The sequence below is a fragment of the Oryzias latipes genome, chromosome 20 (genome assembly GCF_002234675.1).
Source record: "Oryzias latipes chromosome 20, ASM223467v1".
Taxonomy (NCBI): Eukaryota; Metazoa; Chordata; class Actinopteri; order Beloniformes; family Adrianichthyidae; genus Oryzias; species Oryzias latipes.
The window spans coordinates 9,841,968-9,869,161 of record NC_019878.2 but is presented as its reverse complement, the minus strand read 5'-3'; the positions used below and the strand labels follow the sequence as shown (position 1 = coordinate 9,869,161).

General features: G+C 41.6%; 1 protein-coding gene and 1 long non-coding RNA gene across 2 annotated transcripts; both read right to left on the bottom strand.

Moving 5' to 3' along the window:
- On the bottom strand, positions 1-23,710 carry LOC110017257. The gene is made up of 4 exons (XR_002872419.1): positions 23,378-23,710; positions 1,871-2,194; positions 1,281-1,409; positions 1-1,195 (listed from the first exon to the last, which is right to left on the bottom strand). It is a non-coding gene; the product is annotated as an uncharacterized LOC110017257 (long non-coding RNA).
- Positions 23,711-24,198: 488 nt separating this feature from the next.
- LOC101165440 (deleted in malignant brain tumors 1 protein-like) lies at positions 24,199-26,142 on the bottom strand. Its single transcript, XM_023950430.1, has 5 exons — positions 26,118-26,142; positions 25,212-25,523; positions 24,754-25,065; positions 24,295-24,606; positions 24,199-24,224 (listed from the first exon to the last, which is right to left on the bottom strand). Exons 1-5 carry the CDS (start codon positions 26,140-26,142, stop codon positions 24,199-24,201), a joined length of 987 nt encoding a protein of 328 aa, XP_023806198.1.
- Between the last annotated feature and the right edge of the window lie 1,052 nt (positions 26,143-27,194).

Here is a 27,194-nt window from a genome sequence, read left to right as displayed (position 1 = left end):
ACCTCCCAAACCCAGGGTTTCCCTGATTTCAGGGTTAACGCACTCAGAGTTTACACTTAACCTCCTTTCTGAAACAGGCCCCAGGTCACAAACCCACAAAATTCCAAAGTGAAACTCAAACTAAAACAGGTGGAGAACTACAAAACAAATGGATAAGAGTGCCGAGCTGCAGTGAAGACAGGTTGCAGAAAATCTCCCTTCTTACAGGTTGGAAGTCTACATGGTGCTTTTAAAGGCTGCCTCCATCAGCTGGGGTCCAAATGGAAGCCACACTCTTTCCAGCACAAAACATGAAAATAATTAGACAAACATACAAAGATGCACAAAAACAACAAAGTCCCACTCTGATAGAAATAAAAAGTACAAAACAGAACAAAAAGAATGAACAAAACCAAATACGGCAACAAAATAAGTGTGATATTTTGACTTACATAATGGCTGAATAGGTCATAAATTTGTCATCTTACATTTCTGTACAGCATTAAGCCTTAAAAGACTGCAAATCTACAAAGCATCAAGAAAAAGAAAAACTTGACAAAAGCTCCTGAAAGACATAAGACATCCGTCTGGTAGTCATCGGTGACCTGTATCTCACCTGATCCTGATAATCTGCCAGATTGGATTTGGAATTTGGAAACATTTATGTATTCATTATCCTCATCACTGGTATCTTCATCCATTTCCTCCTCTTGGAATTGTAAATCGAGTTCTGGATAATCAATACTCTTATCTAAGATTGAATCTACATAAGTATCTTCAACAGGTTAATGGACTTGTGCAGTTACATTCTCATAGTCATTATCATCATCATTGGTGTCTTCATCCATTTCCTCCTTTTGGGATTGTAAACCAAGTTCTGGATAATCAATACTCTTGTCAAAGACTGGATCTACATAAGTATCATCAACAGGCTGATGGAAATGTGCAGTTACATTCTCATAGTCATTATCATCATCACTGGTTCCTTCATCCTCTTCATCCGTTTCCTCATCCTGCCTGTTATTCTCCGTATTCAAACACTTTCTTCTGGATCGTGAATCAGCTTCTGAATAATCAATGTTCTCATCATATATTGCATTCACATAATCATTACTGTCTTCGTCTTCTGATTCCTTTGTGAGTCTTGATGGAATGTGTTCTCCGTCAGGATTTTCATAATCTTCCTCACTGTCTCCAGTGCACTCTTGAAGAGCCCCTGAAAAACATTAAGAGCCAGAGTTAAGGGACTCTTTGAACAAACTCCTGTACTTTAAATATATTGTATCTTGAAGAAGACAGACTTTGAGTCTGGTAAAGAATCGATGAATTGCTGAGTTTTCTTCTCCTTCGAACCAGACAGATCAGGATCAAGATGAACAGCAGCAGAAGAAAGATTCCACTTGATATCAACAAGATCAACAACAGGGACTCTGGAAGACACAATTGATCCACAAAACAAGTCTAGTTCATTTCCAGCACAGGTTTTTTTGATTATTTTACAAAAATATTCTATTTATAACTAAAAATTGTTGCCTGAACATAACACACACATTCAGATCTTGATAAACAGCATAGCACATGATCTCATACATTCTTGTGTAAATACTAAACTACAGAAAGCACATGCTTAGTACACGTGTATTGTTCTCCTTACATTGTTCATCCACAAATGACCATAGAAGATCCATGTTAGACGGTCCACCATTTATTGACAGCTATAAGTAACCTGGTTATAAAGTCAAAGCTTGTGTGGCCAAACCAGCTTTCTCCTGATTAGCCGACTCATGATGATGATTCCACATCCTGATTGCTTTTTTAACCTACAGTTTTACTATTAAAGTAAACACTTTTTCATAACACTGCTAAAAAAATGGAATTAAACTTTACTTACGTTTAAATACAACAGTGATGGGTGCTGATGCAGCAGAGGTGAACGTGGATGTAGGCAAGATAACCTGGTACACACAGCTGTAGCTACCTTGGTGTTCAAACTCTGCCTCAGGAAAGGTAAAGGAGGCTGAATTGTTGGCAGCTGGGAGTCTGTTTGTCTTGTTGGAACCAGAAAACATGAGGAGGAAATGACCCTGAAAAACTTCATCAGGAATGAAGCAGGTTAAGTTAAAGCTGTGACCCCTGGTAACCTCCGCTTCTCCAGGACCCCAGATTAACCCCACTCCAGGAGACGTGAGTGAGATATTAGGCCTCTGCAGTTCCGCTACAACAACAAACAGGACATGATTAGCACATGAAACCTACAACAATTTCATTCAAATTAAATCATTTAAATCTCTGCCTTTCTCTGTCTCTTCTGGTGTACCCCAAGGTTCTGTCCTAGGTCCTCTTCTTTTCAGTACTGATCTTCTACCCCTTAGCGATGTCTTCCATAAATCTAATATACAATTTCATTGTTTTGCGGATGACACCCAGCTCTGTTAATCTAGCAAACCTTACTTCTCTCTTCCACCCTCCTCCCGCCATTCTTGTTTATCTAAAATCAAACACTGGTAAACCTTAAACTGTCTAAAACAAAACAGTTATAAAACCAAGCTACTTCTCGTTGGTTCCAAATCCACCATCTCAAAAAGCTACAGGTTTTAGTCTTTTTATTGACTCTTCTGTCTCCCCATCTCAGCAGTAAAAGAGTCTGGGTGTCATCCTGGATAGTTCAATATCTTTTCAGTCTCATATCAATAATTATGCTTAGTCTGCCCATTACCATTTACATAACATTAATCGCCTAAGCCCCTCCCTCACCATCCGCTCTGCTTCTATCCTGGTTCAGAAATCATCTGTGAGCTTCAACTGGTCCAGAACTCAGCTGCCCGCATCATCTCCAGATCCTCTTCCTTCAATCATGTCACCCTGGTTCTCCACCAGCTGCACTGGCTTCCCATTACCTCCAGAATCAAATTCAAACTCTTCCTATTTACCTTTAAGAACCTCCACAATATCTTCTCCATATCTTTCTGACCTACTCCAAATAAAAACCCCTCTGCTTCTCTTCGGTCCTCCTCTGTTCAGCTCTCTGTTCCTCCAGCCCGACTCGTTACCATGGGAAGCAGAGCCTTCAGCTGCTCGGCTCCCAAACTGGAATTCCCTCCCCCGTGATCTCCGTGACATAGACTCTTTACAAACGTTCAAATCAAAACTCATCTCATTTTGATTCACTTTTAATTTTCTGTCAATTTCAATTTATTGTGCTTTTAATTGATATTTTTTACCTTTTGTTGTGTACAGTGTGAAAGGCACTTTTAAATAAAAGTGTCATGGTTTCAGTTTGTTGTGTCTTGTGTTTCGCTTTAGTTGTTGTCCTGTCTTGTTTGGTTCTGTTTCCTGTTTTATTTTGAAAGGTTTCCTGTCTTGTCATGTCTTGAGTTTTACTTCCTTTGGTCCCCATCTGTCCTGATCGTGTTCACCTGTGTCTTGTCTGCCCTGTCTGTATATAAGTCTTGTCTCTGCCTTCCTCCTGTGTTGGTCCATTATCCCTGTCTGGTGTTCATGTCATGCCATGTTCCTCGTTTCTTGTCCCTCCCCACGCCACAGTGAGTTTTGGTTTGTTTTTGTCATCCTGCTCTGCAGCGCCTTTTGTTTGTTCGCATTAAACCCCTTGCCCTTGAACCGTGTGCCTCCGCCTCTCCATTCTGGGTCCTACCGGCTCTCAAGCCACCCCCGCACATGACAAAAAGGGATTATTATTATTAATTGTGTCCACTTGATTGAGGTATTTGTTATGCTTGTTTTTGTGTTTCTTTGTATTGTTATAATTTTCTCAAATGCTTTGTTATGTTTCTTTTATAATTTTCACAGTGTGATTAGAGCGAAGGCATGCATTGTAACCAACGAGAAGTGTGATGACATAAAGATGTGCACATAAGTGTCTGTGTCAATAACTGACCCGTGTTGTCATGAGAAGAGCTACAACGTTCTTACTGATACTTTAGAACTCTTCAGAATAAATAAACCTGATCTCTCAACCTCATCCTTGTCATCTTGTCATTGTAAATAAGATATATAGTCAATGTTACTGTTTAAAGTAAATACATTTTCACTGTACTATCATAAAAGAAAGTGTTGCTAAGCCATTAAAGTTCAACATGTTAGTGACGAGCTGCAGAGCATCATATTTCACACAAGTTAAGCAGTAACAGGATGCACCCAGTTTACACACAAACCTCAAAATGACTTAAGTGCTGAATCTGAAAAGCAGAACTCAACTTTTTATTCATTTGCAGCAGGAACCAAAAAGGAGGAACTTTTAGTTGACCTTTCTTGGTAACGCTTTCTTTTACAGTACAGTACTTACAGTGTACTTAAGTGGTATTTACATGGTACTTATTGTGTAACTACTGGGTACTTTCAGGTTACTTACATGGTACTTTTTATGGAATTTACTGGGTACTTACAAGGTACTTTTTTGTGTCTACTCTGTACTTACATGGTACTTAATGTGTATTTATGTGGTACTATTTGGTTCATACCTATGTGGTATATACTGGGTGTTATAATATTCTTACTGGGTATTTACATGTTGTGCAAAGGTGTCTTTTATGGTACTTACCACATGTATGTGCACGGTAAGTACAAATAAAGAACCTTGAATTCAAGTCTGCACTCGTATGTTTCATAGTATTTACGATGAATTTACCACAGAAACTACCCCTTAAGTACACTGAAACTGGACTGTAAAAGAAAGTCAGCCCTATTTCCACTCTATTACATGGTACTTTCATTACTAAATAGGGCTGCACGATATGAAGAAAACTCGCGATATGCGATATTGGTAATTAATGTTGCGATAACGATATAAATTTCATTTGTTCAATATTTCAAGCTGCCATGAGTTTGTTTTAGCACATTTAAGGTAATCGTTTATTGCGATTTTTGCCGTCTTTTGCGATATGCATATTGCACAACTTAATATCGCGATAAAGATAAATTTGCGGTATATTGTGCAGGCCTATTACTAAATACTGGGTATGTTCACTTGAATATTACTTGGTACTTACCCCTTAAGTACACTGAAACTGGGCTGTAAAAGAAAGTCAGCCCTATTTCCACTCAACTACATGGTACTTTCAGTAGTAAATGCTGGGTATCTTCACGTATTACCTTCCCGTACAGTGTACATACACACTTGGTCTTCTGACTTCACCAAACGAGACAATGCTAACTTGTTGTTAAGGGTAAAGTAACTGCATTGTAAAAACATATTCTGGCCTGATTACTTCTTGTAACATGAGGCAAATGTAAAGAGAAACAAGACAGCAGTGAAAACAACAATCTTTAATGATACACTTCCGCAGCATACAAAGTGTCTTCACAATAACATTTGTTTTAAGTTCTCAACAGCATTCCAAAAAACACATTATTGGCCTGAGGGTTGTGTTTTTGTCCGTCAAAATTCTTTCAGCAGAGTTTGGTAACGGTGCAGGACTTCTTCAGGGTTGGTAACTGCAAGAAAAATCCCAATACAAGCTCAAATGAACATAAAAAGCATAAAGACTTTTATAAAGTACAAAGTATATTTTACTTATTTAATCATTTCTGTAATGAGTTTGATAAATCTCTGTAAACAGTGTTGCCAGATTGGGCGGTTTTGGTTCTAAATTTGCGGGTAAAAATGGCTTTGGGCGGTTATGCATAATTTGGGCGGTTTTAGGGTCTGGCGGGATTTTCCCCTCATGACTATGTAATAACGGACTATTATTCATTTTATATATATATATATATATATATGATAAACACAAAAACACAAACTTGTCACGTGACCCCTCCCCCCCACCACCGTAGGGCGGTTTTTGGCTGAGTCTGGCGGTTTTCAGATGACTTTTGGGCTGGAAAACTGTGACTCTATCTGGCAACACTGTCTGTGAATTCTTTATTGCTTTGACTGTAATGCTTGAAACTAATCAATTATCCTCATTTATAAATATGATAATAAACTTTTCAAAACTTAACTTTTTTTAAAATATTGTTCTAAACATGAACTTGTTTTAATATATAATGTCAGGAAAATATGTAAAACAACAAGGCTAAATATTTACTTTTAATACTAAAAACACCCCGAGTGTGTGTTTTTGTTAAGTAGGTCGGGGCGAGCAAAGTTGCAAATTCCCAGGGCACTTGAATGCAGCATAACTACCCCAAGGTGAACGTGCTTTAATCTAGAGAGCCTCGACGAGGCGCGCGCAAAGTTTTAGTTTGTCTTCATTTGGCAGGTAAGCCTGTGTTTTTGTTTTTTTTAAATATTGGATAAATTACCGTATATGTAAATATTTAAACTGATCCAACTTTATAAAGAAGCTAACCTCGTGATTTCAGCTACTCTCTCTCTGTGTTTGAAACGTGACGTAAGAGTATGTCTGTTGCCTTACTGCAATAATTTCAGTTATTTCAAAATGTATAACTTTTCAAAGTTTGTAATGAAAATTTACCCTCCATAATTAAGTCTGTGGTTCCGTGCTCGTTTGAACGTACGTCTTTCTGGGAAAATCAAAGAAAGGCGTTTGTTTATTTAAAATAATGATGACGTACTTCCGTCTTTTTACCGCTTTAGATCAGCTATGGTGAAGAAGACATCCCAGATGAATCCGTGAAGCCACAGGAGAGTAAGCTAAAGTAAGCTAAATCCACCAAGTGGACATATTATTTACATTAATGAAGAGTTTAACTGCATTTTCCCCATTTTCTTTTCTTTCTCCGTTTTTATTTATTATTTTTTTTAAATGTGATAGAGACAACAATACCACCCAACAGCGAAATGCAATTTAAAACATATTTTTGTGATTAACTGTGTTGAATTTGAAATTGCGTATTTTTTTCTTTTTTTCCTTTTCTTTTACACTGCCATGTTTTTCATGCTAATGCAAATTGTAGGTGCGAATAATATTTATAAAGAAGAAATACACACAGTAATAGCCTATTAAAACATTACTTTAGTCATTCTTTGTCTAAACAAATTAGATTTTTTATGGCAATTTTGATTTTTTTCTTCTTTATTTTGTTTTTTGTTGTTTTTGTTTATGTAACTAAAATATAAAGTTGTGAATAATCCATCATGTTATAAATGAGGATAATTGATTAATTTCAAGCATTACAGTCAAAGCAATGAAGAATTTACAGAGATTTATCAGACTCATTACAGAAATGATTAAATAAGTAAAATATACTTTGTACTTTATAAAAGTCTTTATGCTTTTTATGTTCATTTGAGCTTGTATTGGGATTTTTCTTGCAGTTACCAACCCTAAAAAAGTCCTGCACCGTTACCAAACGAATTCTGCTGAAAGAATTTTGACGGACAAAAAGCACAACCTTCAGGCCAATAATGTGTTTTTTGGAATGCTGTTGAGAACTTAAAACAAATGTTATTGTGATGACACTTTGTATGCTGAGGAAGTGTATCATTAAAGATTGTTGTTTTCACTGCTGTCTTGTTTCTCTTTACATTTGCCTCATGTTACAAGAAGTAATCAGGCCAGAATATGTTTTTACAATGCAGTTACTTTACCCTTAACAACAAGTTAGCATTGTCTCGTTTGGTGAAGTCAGAAGACCAAGTGTGTATGTACACTGTACGGGAAGGTAATACGTGAAGATACCCAGCATTTACTACTGAAAGTACCATGTAGTTGAGTGGAAATAGGGCTAACTTTCTTTTACAGCCCAGTTTCAGTGTACTTAAGGGGTAAGTACCAAGTAATATTCAAGTGAACATACCCAGTACTTAGCACTGAAATTACCATGTAGTTGAGTGAAAATAGGGCTGACTTTCTTTTACAGTCCAGTTTCATTGTACTTAAGGGGTAGTTTCTGTGGTAAATTTGTGGTAAATACCATGAAACATGCGAGTGCAGACTTAAATTCAAGGTATTTGATTTGTACTTACCTTGTTCATACATGTGGTAAGTACCACAAAAGACACCTTTGCACAACATGTAAATACCCAGTAAGTGTATTTTAAATACCTAGTATGTACCACATAGGTAAGAACCAAATAGTACCATGTAAGTACCCAGTAAAGTCCCATAGAAAGTACCATGTAAACACACTGTAAGTACCCAGTAAATTCCATCAAAAGTACCATGTAAGTACCCTGAAAGTACCCAGTAGTTACATAATATGTACCATGTAAATACCACTTAAGTACACTGTAAGTACTGTACTGTAAAAGAAAGCGTTACCGTTTTCTTATATAAGCAAAAATGCAAATGAGAAAATGCAGAAAAGTTTACCTAGTAGGTCAAAAGAAAATATGTTTAGAAATATTTTCCACATTCCAGCTAAAGTTCAGTTGGTTTAAATGTTCATCAACATCTATCTTTGTCCTATTCAGTATTCATAATCACATATCACTGATCATATCTTGATGTATCCTAAAAGCGTTCCCAGTGGTCTTTTCATTGTGATTGTGGCATTTTTAGCCAACATCAAAAACCTGTGTTGTTTTCTAGGACACAGTTTCTGCAGAGCAGCAGTGTTTCATCAGACATTCACCTATTGCTATTAAAAGAGAGTGTGTTCAAGTATATGAGAACTGGACTGAGTGACCCTCCCTCTTGGCATTCCAGTCAAGAAGTACCCGCTGGTTCCAGGAAGCCATAATCCCAGGGACTTCTATTGAGACATAGAAGTATATGGCTTTTCCCTTCAGTGGTTGCCACAGCAAATAGGGTTCCTCCATATAACCCTGACTTCAGCATCCTCTACTCTAACATCAGCTACAGTCTATCCTCTCTGCCTATGAATCCACCTTCCATCTTTCCTTTTTTGAACAACAGAAGTCCAATTTCCACCGGCACCCTGTCGTTGAACATGGCAGTCGTTAACCAGGCTTCACACATAAAGAAATAAAACTGTAATTTTTGTGAACATTTAAAAACAAGTGGGGCACAATAATGAAGTGGAACAAAATTTATTGGATCTTTCAAACTTTTTTTAAACTAAAAAAAAACATAACGTAATATCGGGCGTGCAAAATTATTTTGCCCCTTTACTTTCAGTGTAGCAAAGTCTCTCCAGATGTTCAGTGAGGATCTCCAAATGATCCAATGTTGACCTAAATGATTAATGATGAAAAACAGAATCCACTTGTATGCATTCAAGTCTCTGTAGAAAAGCACCTGCTCTGTGAAATCTACAAAGACCCTGGTGTCCGTCTGAACTTTCAGCTCAAACAAGGAGAAGACTGATCAGAGATGCAGCCAAGAGGCCCATGATCACTCTGGATGAACTGCAGAGATCTACATAAATCTGCATAAATCTAACCTTTATGGAATAGTGGCAAGATGAAAGCCATTTCTTAAAGATTTCTATAAAAAGTGTTGTTTAAAGTTTGACATAAGCCACCTGGGAGACATACCAAACATGTGAAAGGAGGTGCTCTGGTCAGATGAAACCAAAATCGAACTTTTTGGCAACAGCGCAAAACATTAGGTTTGGCGTAAAAGCAACACAGCTCAACCTGAACAAACTGTCAAACATGGTGGTGGCAGCATTATGGTTTAGGCCGGCATTTTTTCAGAAGGGACAGGGAGGATGGTTAGAATTGATGGGAAGATGGATGGAGCCAAATACAGGACATTTCTGGAAGAAAACCTGACAGAGTCTGCAAAAGACATGAGGCTGGGATGGATATTTGTCTTCCAACAAGACAATGATCCAAAACATAAAGGAAAATCTATAATGTAATGGTTCACAAATAAACATATCCAGGTGTTAGAATGGCAAAGTCAAAGTCCAAACCTGAATCCAATCAAGAATCTGTGGAAAGATCTGAAAACTGCTGTTCACAGACGCTCTCCATCTAATCTCACTGAGCTCCAGCTTTTTTGCAAGGAGGAATGGGCAAATATTTCAGTCTCTCGATGTGCAAAACTGATAGAAACATACCTCAAGCGATTTAAAGCTGCAATCACAGATGATTGTGTCCCTGTAGTTGTTGATTCTTTACAAGAATTTACAGTTTTATGTGTTGATGTTTGCAGCCTGAAATGTGGCAAAAGGTTGAAAAGTACAAGGGGGGCAAATACTTTCACAAGGCACTGTTTGTGGTCGCATGTTGAACATTCAAAAGTATGATAGATTCTCCCAAACCTGCTTTCAAGAGGCAGGGGTGTGTATTTCCAACAAGCTCACTCCTCATTGGCAAAAATGTTGCCATAGAAATGTTGACTTGATAGACTCGGACCAATCACTGCTTACTGATGACGTCTGACTCCAACATGGTGACATGTGCATCATGAAAAAAATGGGACAGGCTAACTTTATTCTGTTGGAGTGGGCAGAAAGTCATTTTCTATGGGTGAACTCACACTCACTCAGTACAGAACACAAAACAACGTTGTCTAAGGTGACAGTTGGTTTAGTCGACTGACTATTGCTATCTGCCCTGCAACAACAACGTTGGCGATAAAAACTTTTTTTTGTCTGACTAAAACTGAAGTAGGCCCAAATGTTGCAAATGTCATTTTTGAGATTTTATTTTAAATTTTTGCTCTGCCTTAACTTGTAACATTAGTTATGATTCGTGTGTCTGTCTGCTCTGCTGTAACACAAAGGTTTTGTTGTGTTTTGCTGTTGTATACTTAGTTCATTAATGATAAATGAGCTGTGATGGTAGCAAGCTGCTGCTCCTGCTGATGCCATAAAATGCTAATGGGGCAAATAACTGCAGATTGGCCACTAGATTTGTGCTTTATAATATTTATTTTATATTATGTATTCAATATTGTGTTTGATTTAATCCTTGTTCTATCCTAGGCGCTTTAACATTGGGAGTTGGGTCATATAGACCCACTAGACAGTGCGCTGAACCTTTTTTCTTCGATAATTTGTGATCTTCACTGGTGTCCATGGATTACATGAAATCTTTCCACCTTTATCCACCTTTGTCATGGTAGGAATAACACGTCAATGTAAGGGTGGGGTCATCTAAGATAGCACAAAGGTTAATATTTTCCTACCTAACTGTATTTTTGCCATGCTTATGTTCCTTTATTTTTATGTCCTGATAACTGTTCTAATGCAGTGCAGAATTCTGATGAACGTTTTTTTTTTTTTTTTGTTATCAATTTCTTAGTTTCAATCACAATAAAACATGCCAGTTGACATTGACACAGGGACTCTAAACGGGGGGGCGTCTCGCCCGGGCAGTAATTCAGGGTAGAACCGCCACTGACCTAGACAGTAGAATAAGTATTGCTAAGCAATTAAAAAAAATTGTTTGTAATAAGCTACAGAGACTCGTGTTTGACACTTGTTGAACAGTTAGAGGTTATACTCAGTGAGTTGTGCTGAGGCTCAAAAACAGATTTCTACCTTTTGACGATTCATAAACTACAGAGAAGGAACTTTAACTTGCTAAAGACCCAACATTTACTTAAAATTCAAGTAAAAAGAAAAAAAACTGTAAAACTGCAGTAAAAGCTAATCTAGACAGGCAAAGGCAAATAGGTGTATCACTCTCTCTCTTCATATATATATATATATATATATATATATATATATATATATATATATATATATATAAAAATATAGGTCTGTTGGTTTGACTTTATCAAAATTTGTCTTTTTGCTTTGCAATAATTTATATTCTCCAAAAAGTAAAATAATGCTATTCTCTTCCGTAACTCTCAAATTCAGAGGGGAACTTAAAGGTGAGGTGAAAATTTGACCGGTGATGCTGTAGTATCGCGAGACCCAGCGAGACGAGTGTGGTGAGTAGACTTGGCGGCGCGTAAGCATTTGAACAAACATTTTCGATCTTGTTTCATTTTTCCGCCATATTAAAATATTTCCTGCTAACTAACATAACCTGTTAAGAGTATTAAGCTTCTGTCAGCCTGGAGGACCTGGAGAATTTCATTGACGAGTGTTTTAATACCTGCAACATGGTGAAGCCCAAAACCGCCACCACCACCCCCTCCGCCAAGCGTGAACGGCCTGAGGACTCTCCTGGGGCTGTGTCCTCTCCAGGCAGCGGAATGAGCGATATCCTGGATTCGATTGATAAAAAGCTCTCCAGCTTTGATTGCCGCCTCAATTTGCTGGAGATCCTCCATAGAGAATTTCAAGGTCTGCGGGAGTCTCTGGAATTCAGCCAGCAGCAGGTGCGGGAGCTCGCAGCGGAGAACCAGGCCCTCAGAGAGACCATCAAGATCCTGAACAGTGACACCACTCGTCTCTCCGAGGAGAACCGATCCATCAAGGAAACCCTCCTGGATCTTCAGTCGAGGAGCATGAGGGACAATCTAGTGGTCGCGGGGGTTCCAGAGGAGGCAGGAGAAGACCCCGAGGCCACCGTGAGATCCTTTTTAGAGGTCCACCTGAAGCTCCCCAAGGAGGAGGTGCAGAAGATCTCCTTCCACAGGGTTCACCGCCTCGGAGGAAGAAGGTCCGACCACCAGCGCCCGCGTCCTATTGTGGCTAAATTCGAACATTTCAAACAGAAGGAGCTGGTGAAGGGCCGCGGACGGGAACTGAGAGGCACGCATTACAGCGTTAATGACCAGTTCCCGGCAGAAATCCTCCGTAGAAGAAAGATCCTGTTCCCGCTGAGGAGGAAGCATCTTGCTGCTGGTTCGAGAGCGATTGTGGCCGTTGACAAACTTTACGTGGACGGCCGGCTGTTCCGGGACCCGGAGATCACTCCCTGGCTGTGCTGAAGGCTTTCAAATCCGCGCTGAGAACATCTGCGCTGCCCAGAAGAAACCCGCTAAACTTACTTCAATGAATGGAAAACCGGATCATCAATAATCCACACCTCGATCGCAGGAAAACAGTCTTTTTTTTTTCTTCGTCACCTCAGTCCCACTGATGTTTCTATTGTTGTTTTGTTGTTGTTTTCGTTTTCCCTTCTATCTCTTTTTTTCTTTCCTTTACTCTCCCCCCCCCCTCTCCCCCCTCATTATATGTAAATCACCTGGAAGCAACTCATCCTCAGTAAGTATTTATTTATGCACGGAACGGGCGCACGCGCACACAAGCGCACACAGGGGCGTGCACATGCGATCCCGCACACACACGCCGACATACTGCAATCACCTCACACAGGCTCTCATAGGACGCACACGACAAGCAGCTCACATAGCCAGAAAACGTTCACGCGCACAACGCTTCTCAATGCGGGCACGCGCACACGGACTGGTACACAAGCACTACTTAGCTTTACACCTTTTCAGTCAGAGCAGTTATGAACAGTCTTAACATCGTTAGCTGGAATGTGCGTGGACTTGGCTCTGAGCCAAAGAGACTGAAAGTGTTAAAGCACCTGGATGGTCTAAAAGCAGATATAGCTCTACTGCAGGAGACCCATTTATCGAATTCTTTGAATCACCTTATGTGCTGCTTACAATTTCCAGTTATATACTCTGCCAGTTACAACTCCAAACAACGAGGAGTTGCTGTTTTAATTAATAAAAATCTTAATTTTACTCATAAGGATGGAGTTACTGACCCAGAAGGCAGATTTGTAATCATTAATATATCCATTCAGAATAAGGACTTTTGTATAGCGAGTGTTTATGGCCCTAATGTTGACGACTCTTCCTTCTTTCACAGATTCTTCACTTCACTCTCAGTTCACTCTGACTCCACAATCATTATAGGAGGAGACTTCAACCTTGTTTTGGACCCTGAACTTGACAGACTCAGCACAGCAGCAAATCAGCGTACATGGCGGTCTGCAAGTATTCTAAAGCAGTACATGAATGATTTGGGTCTCTGCGACGCGTGGCGCTCATGTCACCCAAGCACTAAAGGGTTCACCTTTTTTTCTCCAGTCCACCATTCACACTCCCGTTTGGACTATTTATTAATCAGTAACTCTCTTTTAAAAAATATTCAAAGCTCCAATATCCATCCAATTATTATCAGTGATCATGCACCAGTCTCTGTAAACATTTCTAGGGAAAAATCCACACCCTCTGGTACAACTTGGAGGTTTAATACGTCTCTGTTAAAGGACCAGGAATTTCTTGAATTCTTTAAAAAAGAGTGGGCAACCTTCTTAGACTTCAACAATACTCCAGACATCCCACCGTGCGTTCTTTGGGAAACAGCAAAGGCAGTCATGAGAGGGAAAATCATTTCTTATTCAACGCACAAAAAACGCAAAGAGGAAGCAGATTTATTAGAATTAGAAAATAAAATCAAAACCCTGGAGACTGCTAATGCTGCTTCAGCACAGGAACGCATTCTGGGAGATCTGAAAAATTTAAAGCTGCAGTTAAATGACATCATTAATAAACGAACACAATTTCAAATACAAAGGCTACGACTTGAAAGATTTGAAAACTCTAATAAATCTGGCAAATTTCTGGCTAATCAGCTTAAAATTAATAGAGAAAAATCATCAATCACCTCTATTATGGACCAAACAGGAAATGTCACTCATGACCCGGTCAAAATTAATAACGCATTTGAAAAATTTTATAAAAACCTGTACACACCGCAGATCAATCCGTCAGAGCAAAGTATTGACTCATTTCTTAATAATGTAAACCTACCCAGGCTAAATGAGGATCAAATCACAAACTTAGATTCTCCGCTCTCGCTGTCTGAACTTCATGAAGCTCTGTTACTTATGCCTAATGGTAAAGCATCAGGGCCTGACGGCTTTCCTGCTGAGTTTTATAAAGAATTCTGGGAACAACTGGCACCAACATTTTATAAAACGGTCACATCTATTAATGAGAGCCAATCAATGCCACCTAACATGAACTCAGCCAACATAATTCTTCTTCTAAAACCAGACAAAGATCCCACTAGTCCTTTAAGCTATCGCCCCATTTCTTTAATTAATGCGGATGTAAAAATTATCTGCAAAGCACTAGCACAGAGAATAGAAATAATCACTCCTCACATAATTTACTTCGACCAGACTGGATTCATCAAAGGCAGACACTCGGATGATAATGTCCGTAGACTAGTTAATATAATAGACTTTACCACCATTGAAAACCAGGAAATGACGGTACTATCGCTGGATGCTGAAAAAGCCTTTGACAGAGTAAATTGGAAGTTCCTTATTGCTGCCCTCCATAAGTTTGGTTTTGGAGAAGCATTCATCAATTGGATCAAAATATTATATCACAACCCCAATGCATCAGTTAGAACTAATAAACAGACTTCAAACAGGTTTTTTCTTGGAAGAGGAACCAGACAGGGCTGCCCACTCTCTCCTTCTCTTTTTGCTATATTCATTGAGCCTTTAGCTGCAGCAATAAGACAGAATGAGAGCATTATAGGAATAAAAACCAAACACAGCCATCATAAAATTAGTCTTTATGCGGATGACATATTACTGTTTTTAAGGAATTTACATTCTGTAAATGAAACAGCAATGATCATAAATGAATTCTCCTCCATATCAGACTATTCCATTAATTGGAATAAGTCTGTTTTATTACCACTCAACAGGAATATGGAACAAAGACTCACAATTCCAGTTAAAACAGGAAATATCAAATATCTGGGTATCTACTTTTCCCCTAAACTATCAGAACTGGTGCAGCTAAACCACACCCCATTACTGAAAAGCATACAGGACGATCTAACACGCTGGACCAACCTGCCTCTGTCCCTTATGGGCAAGGTAGCCACGGTTAAAATGAAAATCTTACCCAAGGTTAATTATCTCTTCTCAATGATTCCCACACAACCGCCATTAAAATGGTTCAAAACATTAGACTCATCCATATCAAGCTTTCTATGGAACAACAAACCTGCAAGAATTAGTCTAAAAACTTTAAAATCTGCAAAAAGCTGTGGAGGATTAGAATTACCTAACTTCCACAAATACTTTCTTGCAAATAGATTACAATATATCTTAAAATGGTTAAAAAATAATCCAGAAACCAACTCATGGTTAGACTTGGAACAGGCGTTATGTGGAAAGATCAACCTGTCACAGCTACCATTTATTAGCCAAACAGTTAAAAAACAGGATTGTTTCAAAAGCATTAATATAAATGCCACTTTAACAGCCTGGTGGGAATTTCTCAAAATATCAAAATCATCAATTCAACCGTGCAAAATGACACCCATCTGGAACAACCCGGACATCCTTATTAACAAAAAAATGATTCACTTCCCAGCTTGGCAAGCAGGGGGCATAAAACAACTAGAGCACGTAATTATTGATAGAAGATTCATAACTCCCCAGGAACTTCAAGACAAACATGGAATAAATAACTTCTTGGAATATCAGCAACTTAAATCAAGTATTACTAAAAAGTATAAAATTAAAGACGACGATTTAAAGCTACCAGATGTAGTTACCACTCTGATTAATTTTTCAATGAATAGAACTCTCTCCAAAATATACAAACTTTTATGTAATTTAGATAACAATATTGCCCTTCCAACAAAAAAATGGGATGCAGATTTGAGCATCAGCACAGATGAAAGCTTCTGGTCAGAACTCTGTCTAAATACCTTTAAACTGACAAAAAGTCCAAATCTGCAGCTAATCCATCTCAAAACTCTTCACAGAATTTACTACACTGGACAGAGGCTGTTCAAGATGGGTCTCAGTAACTCAGACATTTGCGAGCACTGTGATAATAATCTACCCGACAGCTACATGCACGCACTGTGGTTCTGCACTCCTGTCCAGGCTCTCTGGCAGCAGGTATGTGCCGATTTATCAGTCTGGCTTAAGGTTTCAATCACTGCCTCACCGTCACTTTGTGTGCTTGGTGACATGAGTGCCATCGATATAGAAGAAGGATTAGCATCTATCATTTTCATAACTCTTTGTATTGCCAAAAAAACTATTTTAATAAATTGGAAAAACAAGAAAAATATAAACATAAGTCAACACCGAAATCTGCTGTTTGATCATATCAGCTTGGAAAAAATGTCAGCCCAAAGCTCAAGTAACTTTGAAAGAATTCAGTCTCTCTGGTCTCCTGTGGTTGACTCCATGACTTAGGGGGTGGGGGGATTGGTCGTCGCTGCTCTTTGCCCTTCTGCCGTGGTTTGGGGTGGGGGTCGGGGCTTCCGGTGCCTGGGTGGGGCGGGCTGGGGCGCTGCGTGGTCCTCTGGGCTTGGGTGTGGGGGTGCGTGGTGGGGGGGTGGGGTGGTGGTTGGCTTGGCTTGGGGGGGTGGTCCCTTTGCCTGTGCTGGGGGGGGGTTGGCGGGGGGCCCTGCTCGGGGGGGCGGGGCCCAGCGGCGCCAGATGGGCTGCCCATCTGCACCTGGGGCTGGGATCGGCCCTTCCCTGGCTCTGGGACGGGACGGGACAACCCTCTCGGGGCCCCCGGTCGCTCTGGGTGTCACCCGCTTCGGCTGCGGGGTCTGGGGTGGGGTGGGGGGCTTGTCGGCCCTGTCCTGTGGGGGGGCGTTCTGGGGGGGAGGGGGGGGCATTATTGGTACGGGTCGGGGGGGCTAGCGGGTCGGGGTCTCCGCTGAGGCAATCAGTGGTTGCCTCGGCCGGTTGGCCTCCTCAGTCCCGTCGAGGCCTGACCAGAGCTCCTCTAGGGCCGGCGTCTGGGGTTGGGGTCCTGGGCTTGCTCCGGGGGGGGCGACGCTTTCTGGCTCCTCTCTCTCTGTGTGGGGTGGGTGGTGCCGGGCCTGGGGTGTCGGCGCCTCCGGGGGTGGGGCCCCTGGGCTGGGTGGCCCTGGCCCCTTTGCTGGGGGTGGGCTGGGGGACGGCTGTTTGACCACCGGGGGACAGTCTACCAGCTGTCCCCAACTTACCCCCTTCCTCATGTAACCTCATATTAGGGTGAGGGGGTGGGGGGTCAAGCCTGCGATGCGCCTTGGGGGGGGGGGCTACTTGGGAGTGGCCCCCCTCCTATGGTTGCCGTATGGAGTGGGCCCCCCCTCTTTCGGTTTTATTTGCACCTTAGACATGTAGGGTCCTTGGTAGGGGGGGTGCTTGGACATCACTGTAAGCAAGCAGCAGATGTCCTCCTGGCACCCTACCCGCCAATTTTAACCGCACCTTAGACATTTAGGGCCCCTTGGTGTGGAGGGTGAGGGGACATCACTGTGAGTAATCAGGAGATGTCCCCTTAGTATGAGGTGCCGTGTAGGACATTACTCAGAATTAGCATTCATAAACACATATGAAATCTCTCACACACACTAGTGAAATGCTTGTATACATACAACTGAAAATATATTCATTCACATGTGAAATCTCTCACATACACATGTGAAAATGCTCTCACACACACATGTGAAAATGCTCTCACACACACATGTGAAAATGCTCTCACATACACAACTGAAAATGCTCTCACACACACTACTGAAAATGCTCTCACACAGACTACTGAAAATGCTCTCACACACACTACTGAAAATGCTCTCACACACACTACTGAAAATGCTCTCACACACACTACTGAAAATGCTCTCACACAGACTACTGAAAATGCTCTCACACACACAACTGAAAATGCTCTCACACACACATGTGAAAATGCTCTCACATACACAACTGAAAATGCTCTCACACACACTACTGAAAATGCTCTCACACACACTACTGAAAATGCTCTCACACACACTACTGAAAATGCTCTCACACACACAACTGAAAATGCTCTCACATACACATGTGAAAATCCTCTCACACACACTACTGAAAATGCTCTCACACACACAACTGAAAATGCTCTCACATACACATGTGAAAATCCTCTCACACACACTACTGAAAATGCTCTCACATACACAACTGAAAATGCTCTCACATACACATGTGAAAATCCTCTCACACACACTACTGAAAATGCTCTCACATACACATGTGAAAATCCTCTCACACATACTACTGAAAATTTCGATAGAAACGGAAGGCATTTCAGTAGAAACGGAAGTTGGCTGATTATCGCGAGATTTAACGGCAGTCAAAAGCGTTGCTATGGTGATGTGTATTGGCAGCCTGCACTAGTAAATTCCCAGAAGTCTCTACAAAAAACCAGTGTGGATCGATGTAGAGGGCTGCATTGGGATTGCCAAAATCTTGCGTGATTGGGTGGTTTAAATTGTGCTGCGGGCGGCAGAAATAAAACCCCGCGGGAATCATCATGAATCATGAATATATATTAGCGGACCACGTTAGGCTGTGCGGCTTTTGGAGTCTTATGTACTGAAGCTCCGTGAAAGCACCAGGTAGAGACGCCTAATGGCCACTGTCATCTAACCTGTTGTTAGGGGTGTGCAACGCCCCGCCCCGCCTCTTAGAAATTGTGTTCTTTAAAGCCTGATACCGCGGTCGCGTGTGGGCGGAGCTACCAGCTAGAGGTTATGGTCTGATCGCTGCATGGAGCGATGTGTGCATCAATGCATGGTAGACACTGAGAATGTGGAGAGATCAGGTTTATTATCTTGAAGAGTTCTACTTGGTAATCATGTTTCCATGTTTGAGTTCATAAAATCATACCAGGGAAAGTCTCTGCTTCAACTCCCGCAGGGAAAGCTGCGTCTGAATCTGACGCCCGCGTTGTCATCTCTCTGACAGGGTTTGAAGCCAAAGCCCCTCCCCCGCCTCTTTACCTGCTTCTCCTCTCTACCTGTTCACCTGTTCTCATCCTCTGCAGCTGAGAGTTATTTTTCCCCGCGCTCCCAGTGTATTCCACAGAGAGCACGCATGATAGTTGGGACAGCAGAAGGATGAAAGAGCTGTGACTCTATCTGGCAACACTGCGCTGGATGAGGAAGGAAGGAGCAGGTTTCCTGGCAAGGACATGATGTCAATTGATAAAGCAGAAAAGAACCTCAAACGAGCTTCATCGTGAGACACGCATGGTGTTCAGATCTGCGAGCCGATGCCCAACTGAGGCCAGAACAGCAAAAACGGGAAATAGCTGAAGCTAAAAAAAAAAGTATTTTTCCATCAGGAAAAAATTAATTCATAGATTTTCAGCTCTGTTGAACCATTACAATGTTTTTTTTTACTTTGACCTGCATCTTTACCAGCTGGTTTAGCGCGCTTCAGGCCGTCTGTCTGCGCGCGGACACGCACACTTTTAACCGAACAGGATTTGTGAAAATATATCTAATAATTAAGTTGCACATTACACAAAGGAGGAATGCATGAAAAGATGAGGCTGGAGGAGGGACATGAATCTCTTTAATAATATCAATACCAATACCTGTTTTTTTTCCTGCGGGGCGGGGGACGATACAAAATGATCTCACGAAAAATGGTTGAATTATTGCCATGAACACGGACAGATTCATATTCAAAGCCATTTTTAGTAAGGTGTGAGAAAACTACAGAAGAAAAATGCCTCCTCGCAAGAGCCGGTTAATCGTTCAGCGGCACAAAAATAAATATTGCCATGAATAAATAACTTGGGGGTTTATTTATGAACAAATACATTAAATCAACACCAAAGTGTTTGTAATTTAATTATTTATAAATCAGCCACGTTTTCCATGATCAGAACAGAGCAGTCTTTGTAAAATGTCCATATTTATTGTGTTTTTACTCTGACAAATAGGTGTCATTCTCTGCGTTAAATAGGAGTAGTTCGCCTCCAGACCAGGTGGTGGCGGTAATGCGCCAATTTGTTTTCGTGTCAAGCTCCTTATGAACAACACCCGAAAGAAAAAAGTAGTGAGCATGGGTGTCCAAATTGCTTTTAAAATTCAGAGAACTATATAGAGAACTATATAGTGCTGCACTATATAGGGTTTTTGTAATTAGGGATTAGGCCAGGAATTCGGACACAGGTTCGTTTCCACTGAAATGCCTTCCGTCGACCAACTTCGTTTCTAACAAAGTTTAAAAAAAACTGTCTCTACTGAAATGCCTTCCGTCGTTTCTATTGAAAATTTCAGTAGTATGTGTGTGAGTATTTTGGTAGTGTGTGTGAGAGCATTTTCAGTAGTGTGTGTGAGAGCATTTTCAGTAGTGTGTGTGAGAGCATTTTCACATGTGTGTGTGAGAGCATTTTCACATGTGTGTGTGAGAGCATTTTCACATGTGTGTGTGAGAGCATTTTCACTTGTGTGTGTGAGAGCATTTTCAGTAGTGTGTGTGAGAGCATTTTCACATGTGTGTGTGAGAGCATTTTCAGTTGTGTGTGTGAGAGCATTTTCACATGTGTGTGTGAGAGCATTTTCACATGTGTGTGTGTGAGAGCATTTTCACATGTGTATGTGAGAGCATTTTCACATGTGTGTGTGAGAGCATTTTCACATGTGTGTTTGAGAGCATTTTCAGTAGTGTGTGTGAGAGCATTTTCGATAGTGTGAGAGCATTTTCGATAGTGTGTGTGAGAGCATTTCACATGTGTATGTGAGAGATTACACATGTGTATGTGAATGAATATATTTTCAGTTGTATGTATACAAGCATTTCACTAGTGTGTGTGAGGGATTTCATATGTGTTTATGAATGCTAATTCTGAATAATGTCCTACACGGCACCTCACACCTTAGTGCCCTACTCGCCAATTTTAACTGCACCCCCCTTGGTACACACACCCCTCCCCCTTCAATATATACATTCAAACATAAACACACACACATGCACACAAACACCCTCTCAAACACACATACACGCACACACATTTTACAAGGAAGGTGGGACCTTCTCTGGGTCCATCTGTCCCCTACCCCTTCCCTGGTGGGGGGTGCGGGCCCCTTGGCGATGGCGGCCGTGTCCCTTGGGTGCCGGCTCCCTGGGCCCGGCGGTGCTCTCTCCGCACGGTGGGGGGGTTCATTTTACACCTGAGCCGGGGGTGTTCGTGTCCCTGGGGGGTGGGTCCTGGTCCTTGCCCCTGGGCGCTGGGCCCCGCCAAACTTCCAACATGGCCGAGCCTGGTCGGGCCATATTTATAACACCCCTTGTGGGCCGCCCTTTTTTCCCCGGGGTTCCCCCCTCCTGGGCAGGGGCGGCGGACCCCTGCCTTGCTCCTACCTGGACCAACCGTGGGCCGGGTGGATGGCTGCCTGGAGTGCGGAGCGGGTCTCCCTTGGGGGGTCCTGGCTCGTACCTGGGGTCGGGGCAGGGGGATGCCCGGAACTCCTGGGTGGTGGTGGGGTGCTCGTCTGGGGCTGTGGGCGTCCCTCTCCGGTGGGGCCCTGCGTTGGGCTCTTCCGGCGCGGCGGGGGGGCTGCTTTCCTGGCTGGGCTGGGGCGGGGCTCTCTTTCCCTCCGCGCCTCCCTGCTCTCTGGCTCTGGGGGCCTCGCGGCGGTCCTACTGGCCCTGGCCTGGGTGGCGGTCTTGGTCGCCCGGGGGGCGGTTGTTCCCTGCCTGTTCCCGTATGGCGTTGGGGGAATTCCGGCTGCCGCTGCTGCTGCGGCGGGGGTCTGGGTGTGGGGGTGGCTGGGCGTTCCTCCTCCTTCTTTTCACATTCCACCATCCATTTTAGAAGAACATAAACACTCACTTGAGCACTGGTGTTAGCTCACCTTTGCACTAATAGTTTGCATGATTGAATGAATGAAAGATTTCACACTAGTTGGTTTAAAGGCATAGGTATGCGTTCGTGAACACTATCTGTTTTGTGTACATGTTGACATGTGGACATTTTTGCAGCTAGCAGGTGTGTTGATAATATTTGAGTGTGTGTGAAAAGGCCCCGCCCTTTTTGTACTACATTTGAACCGTACCGTATTGATAAACAACCAGTAAACCTGTCTGCTCTATGCTGCTTCATGGTCTTACCCCCCTTCCCCTCCTATTATCACCCTCCTACCCCCCCCCCCCTCTCTCTAACGTCCCTCTCTCTTCTTCCCCTCTTTCCTTTTCCGTCCGGTCCAACACCAAAGATTTTCAAACATGATTGAAATTAATAAAGTTTGGCCTCAATTACAAAAGGGGTTTATTCAGACATACCTTTGGTTTGTCTGAAGATGAATAACCCCTCTTGTTAAAATAAAATATGTCCAACACAAGAGGCCCTCAGCTCTCATCTGTTTGCCTAGCTGTTGGACAGGACAAGTTTAAAAAAAAAAAAAAAAAAGAAAAAAAAGAAAATTTGACCAGTATTGAGACTGGTACGATCCACCATGATCAAAGTAACTTTAGAGATGGTGAAGGTTGCAGCGCGGCTTGAAGAAATTTGTTTCTCTCTGAAGGAACCTGACATCTTCTGGAGAATAAATCTTTTTTCCAAAAGTTCAGCTGCAATGGAACTAGTGATTCTGAATTCCCAACCACACCAGATCTCTTCAGCAGGATCCATGGAGATGCTGGGCTTCTCAAGGCTCAAGTTGAGGTAAATAAAAATATTAACTGAAGTTGTGTCTTCCAACATTATAAAAAGAAACCAATTTATCAGCTGTTTTTAAATAAGTATCTTTCAGTCTTCCCTGATCTTTACAGTCCCGCATCACAAACTCTGAGCATTAGCGCTATTGAGAAGCGCTATTTTATAAATAAAGTTTGATTTGATAAAACTCACAATAATGTAGGAAATCTCCTCACCTGAACAGATGACACCAGCATCTTCTCTATGATCACAGTTATGTGTTCCATAACCTCTGTGACCACACTGTATTAATGAGCTTTCATTGCCTGAACATGCTACATCATCCAGCCAGATTTTGTCTGATCCTTGACCAAAATGAGATGATCCAGGAGTTTGAAGAGCTGGTCCACAGGACAACTGTCTACAGACCACATTTGCATCATTTAGATCCCAGTCATCATCACAGACTGTTCCCCAGGATCCATTGTGGTAAACTTCAACTCTTCCAGAGCAGCGAGTTGATCCAGACCCAACCAGTCTGATCGGACCTTAAAACACATCACAAAAATGTATGTTTTCCCTGGAAATGGTTCAGAACTCAGCAGAAGATGACTGCATCACAAACTCTAGATAGCATTTCAGGAAAAGCAAAGGATTTTCATAAAACTCACAATAATGTAGGAAATCTCCTCACCTGAACAGATAACAGCAGCATCTTCACCGTGATTACAGTCATGTGATCCATAACCTCTATGACCACATTCTGTTAATGAGCTTTCATTGCCTGAACATGCTACATTATCCAACCAGATTGGGTCTGATCCATGACCAAAATGAGCTGATCCAGGAGCTTGAAGAGCTGTCCCACAGGACAACTGTCTGCAGACTACATTTGCATCCTTTAGATCCCAGTCATTATCACAGACTGTTCCCCAGACTCCATTGTGGTAGACTTCAACTCTTCCAGAGCAGCGAGTCGATCCAAACCCAACCAGCCTGATCTGATCTTAAAACACATCACAAAAGTGTATTTTTTCCTTGGAAATGGTTCAGAGCCTCAGTAGAAGATGACAGCATCACAAACTCTGAGCAGCATGTCAGGAAAAGCAAAGGATTTTCATAAAACTCACAATAATGTAGGATATTTCCTCACCTGAACAGATGACACCAGCATCTTCACCGTGATTACAGTTATGTGTTCCATAACCTCTGTGACCACACTGAGTTAATGAGCTTTCATTGCCTGAACATGCTACATCATCCAGCCAGATTGGGTCTGATCCTTGACCAAAATGAGCTGATCTAGGAGCTTGAAGAGCTGTCCCACAGGACAACTGTCTGCAGACCACAATTGCATCATTTAGATCCCAGTCATCATCACAGACTGTTCCCCAGACTCCATTGTCGTAAACTTCAACTATTCCAGAGCAGCGGGGCAATCCAGACCCAACCAGCCTGATCTGACCTTAAAACACATCACAAAAGTGTATGTTTTCTTGGGAAATGGTTCAAAGCCTCAGTAGAAGATGACAGTATCACAAACTCTGAGCAGCATGTCAGGAAAAGCAAAGGATTTTCATAAAACTCACAATAATCTAGGAAGTCTCCTCACCTGAACAGATGACACCAGCATCTTCACCGTGATTACAGTTATGTGTTCCATAACCTCTGTGACCACACTGAGTTAATGAGCTTTCACTGCCTGAACACGCTACATCATCCAGCCAGATGGGGTCTGATCCTTGACCAAAATGAGCTGATCCAGGAGCTTGAAGAGCTGTCCCACAGGACAACTGTCTGCAGACCACTTTTGCATCATTTAGATCCCAGTCATTATCACAGACTGTTCCCCAGGATCCTTTGTGTTGGACTTCAACTCTTCCAGAGCAGCGAGTCGATCCAGACCCAACCAGCCTGATCTGATCTTAAAACACATCACAAAAATGTATGTTTTCTTGGGAGTGGTTCAGAGACTTAGCAGAAGATGACAGCATCACAAACTCTGAGCAACATGTCAAGAACAGTAAAGTATTTTCATAAAATTCATAACAATATAAGACATTTCCTCACCTGAACAGATGACACCAGCATCTTCGCTATGATCACAGTTATGTGTTCCATAACCTCCGTGACCACACTGAGTTAATGAGCTTTCATTTCCTGAACATGCTACATCATCCAACCAGATTGGGCCTGATCCTTGACCAAAATGAGCTGATCCAGGAGCTTGAAGAACTGTCCCACAGGACAACTGTCTGCAGACCACAATTGCATCATTTATATCCCATTCATCGTCACACACTGTTCCCCAGGATCCATTGTGGTAGACTTCAACTCTTCCAGAGCAGCGAGTTGCCCCAGACCCAACCAGTCTGATCTGACCTTAAAGCACATCACAAAAGTGTATGTTTTTTCCTACATTAACAGAAATTTATGAAGAGGAAAAGATAGGAGAAAGACCTGACCTGAGGCAAATGAGCTCCAGACACAAAACACTGATACTGGAAGAAATAGAATGTTTGTTAAAGGAAAAATTAACATTCAGATCATTAAAAATAAAGTTTTTAAGTTGATCAGAATAATATGTAGTGAAAACTAATACTTACTTAAAATCAGAAGAAGAAACTTTCCTTGCTTTTTGTTGAGCATGGCTGAGATTAATCTGCTGTGTGACCAATTTGAAGAAACAAGAGAAACTGAAGCACATAAGAGAGAGAAGAAATATTTCCTGCTGCCTTTACAGAAAAGTTCCTCTTTCTAAGAATACATCTTAGAGCTTCTGTTTCTCAGAAAAATGATCTATTCAATAGAATGGAACAACGTGTTGAATTTCAAGCCTTTTCTCAAAAAAAAGTTCAACTTGTTCTTGTCTATGTTTCTGTGTGCTGTACACCAGGGTGCAAAGATTGTCTTATGGAGGGTCTAAGGGAAGTTTCTCATTTGCATTTTTGCCTTCATAAAAAAATGTCATCAAACTTTTGTAGGCTAGAAGTTCCTCCATTTTGGTTAGTAAATGAACAAAAAGTTGAGTTCTGCTCTTGAGGTTAAGGACTAAGGCCACTTTGAACAACCCTCAGCGATGATCCCGTGTAAGGTTAATGTCTGGTCAGCCTTTACCTGGACACTCCTACGTCTTATTCACCGGCCCACAGCAGGGCTAATCCAGTACACAGCATCAGAGCTTCTCCGACTTTGCTGCCAGCCCGAGGGGGTATTCCAGGTGTTCCAGAAGGCACCTTTAAACTACCGTGAATTTAATCCTGAACTCTGGCTGAAGTCCGCCTGAACTTGCTAACTCTGGGTATGTCGGTTCCAAAAGACTGTATATGAGTTGGCACAATTACGCTCGACGTGGTATCCCTGGGTTAACGCGTGTGCATGGCAAGAACATAAAGGCATTCTCAATGGATCGCCGATTTCCGGAGTCACCATGGAAACGTGGCGAAAAAAAGAGAGCGCTATACTTCATTGAGACCGAGTCTCAGATTTGAGTGAGTCTGAGATTTGAATGACGGCATATGAAGATAATACGCCCATCAAAAAAGTAATACAGCTGCATCAGACAAAGAGTTTCTGCTTGTAGAAAAATAACGGACAAAGACGCATGAGTTTCTGATTTGATTTCTATTTTCATTGTGATGCAAAATGCTTTTGGGAAAAAAAAAAAATATATATATATAAATATATATATATATATATATATATATATATATATATATATATATATATATATATATATATATATATATATATATATATATATGTATATATTACAGACCAAAAGTTTGGACAGACCTTCTCATTCAAATGAATGGGAAGGTGTGTCCAAACTTTTGGTCTGTACTGTATGTATGTATGTATGTATGTATGTATGCATGCATGCATGCATGCATGCAAAAAAAAAAACGCCCCTCTCACCCTCCGCGGGTGGCTTTTTTTCCTCCAAGCTCGGGTCCTCTACCAGAGGCCTGGGAGCTTGAGGGTCCTGGGCAGTATCTTAGCTGTTCCTAGCACTGCGCTTTTCTGGACTGAGAGGTCTGAGGTCTTTCCAGG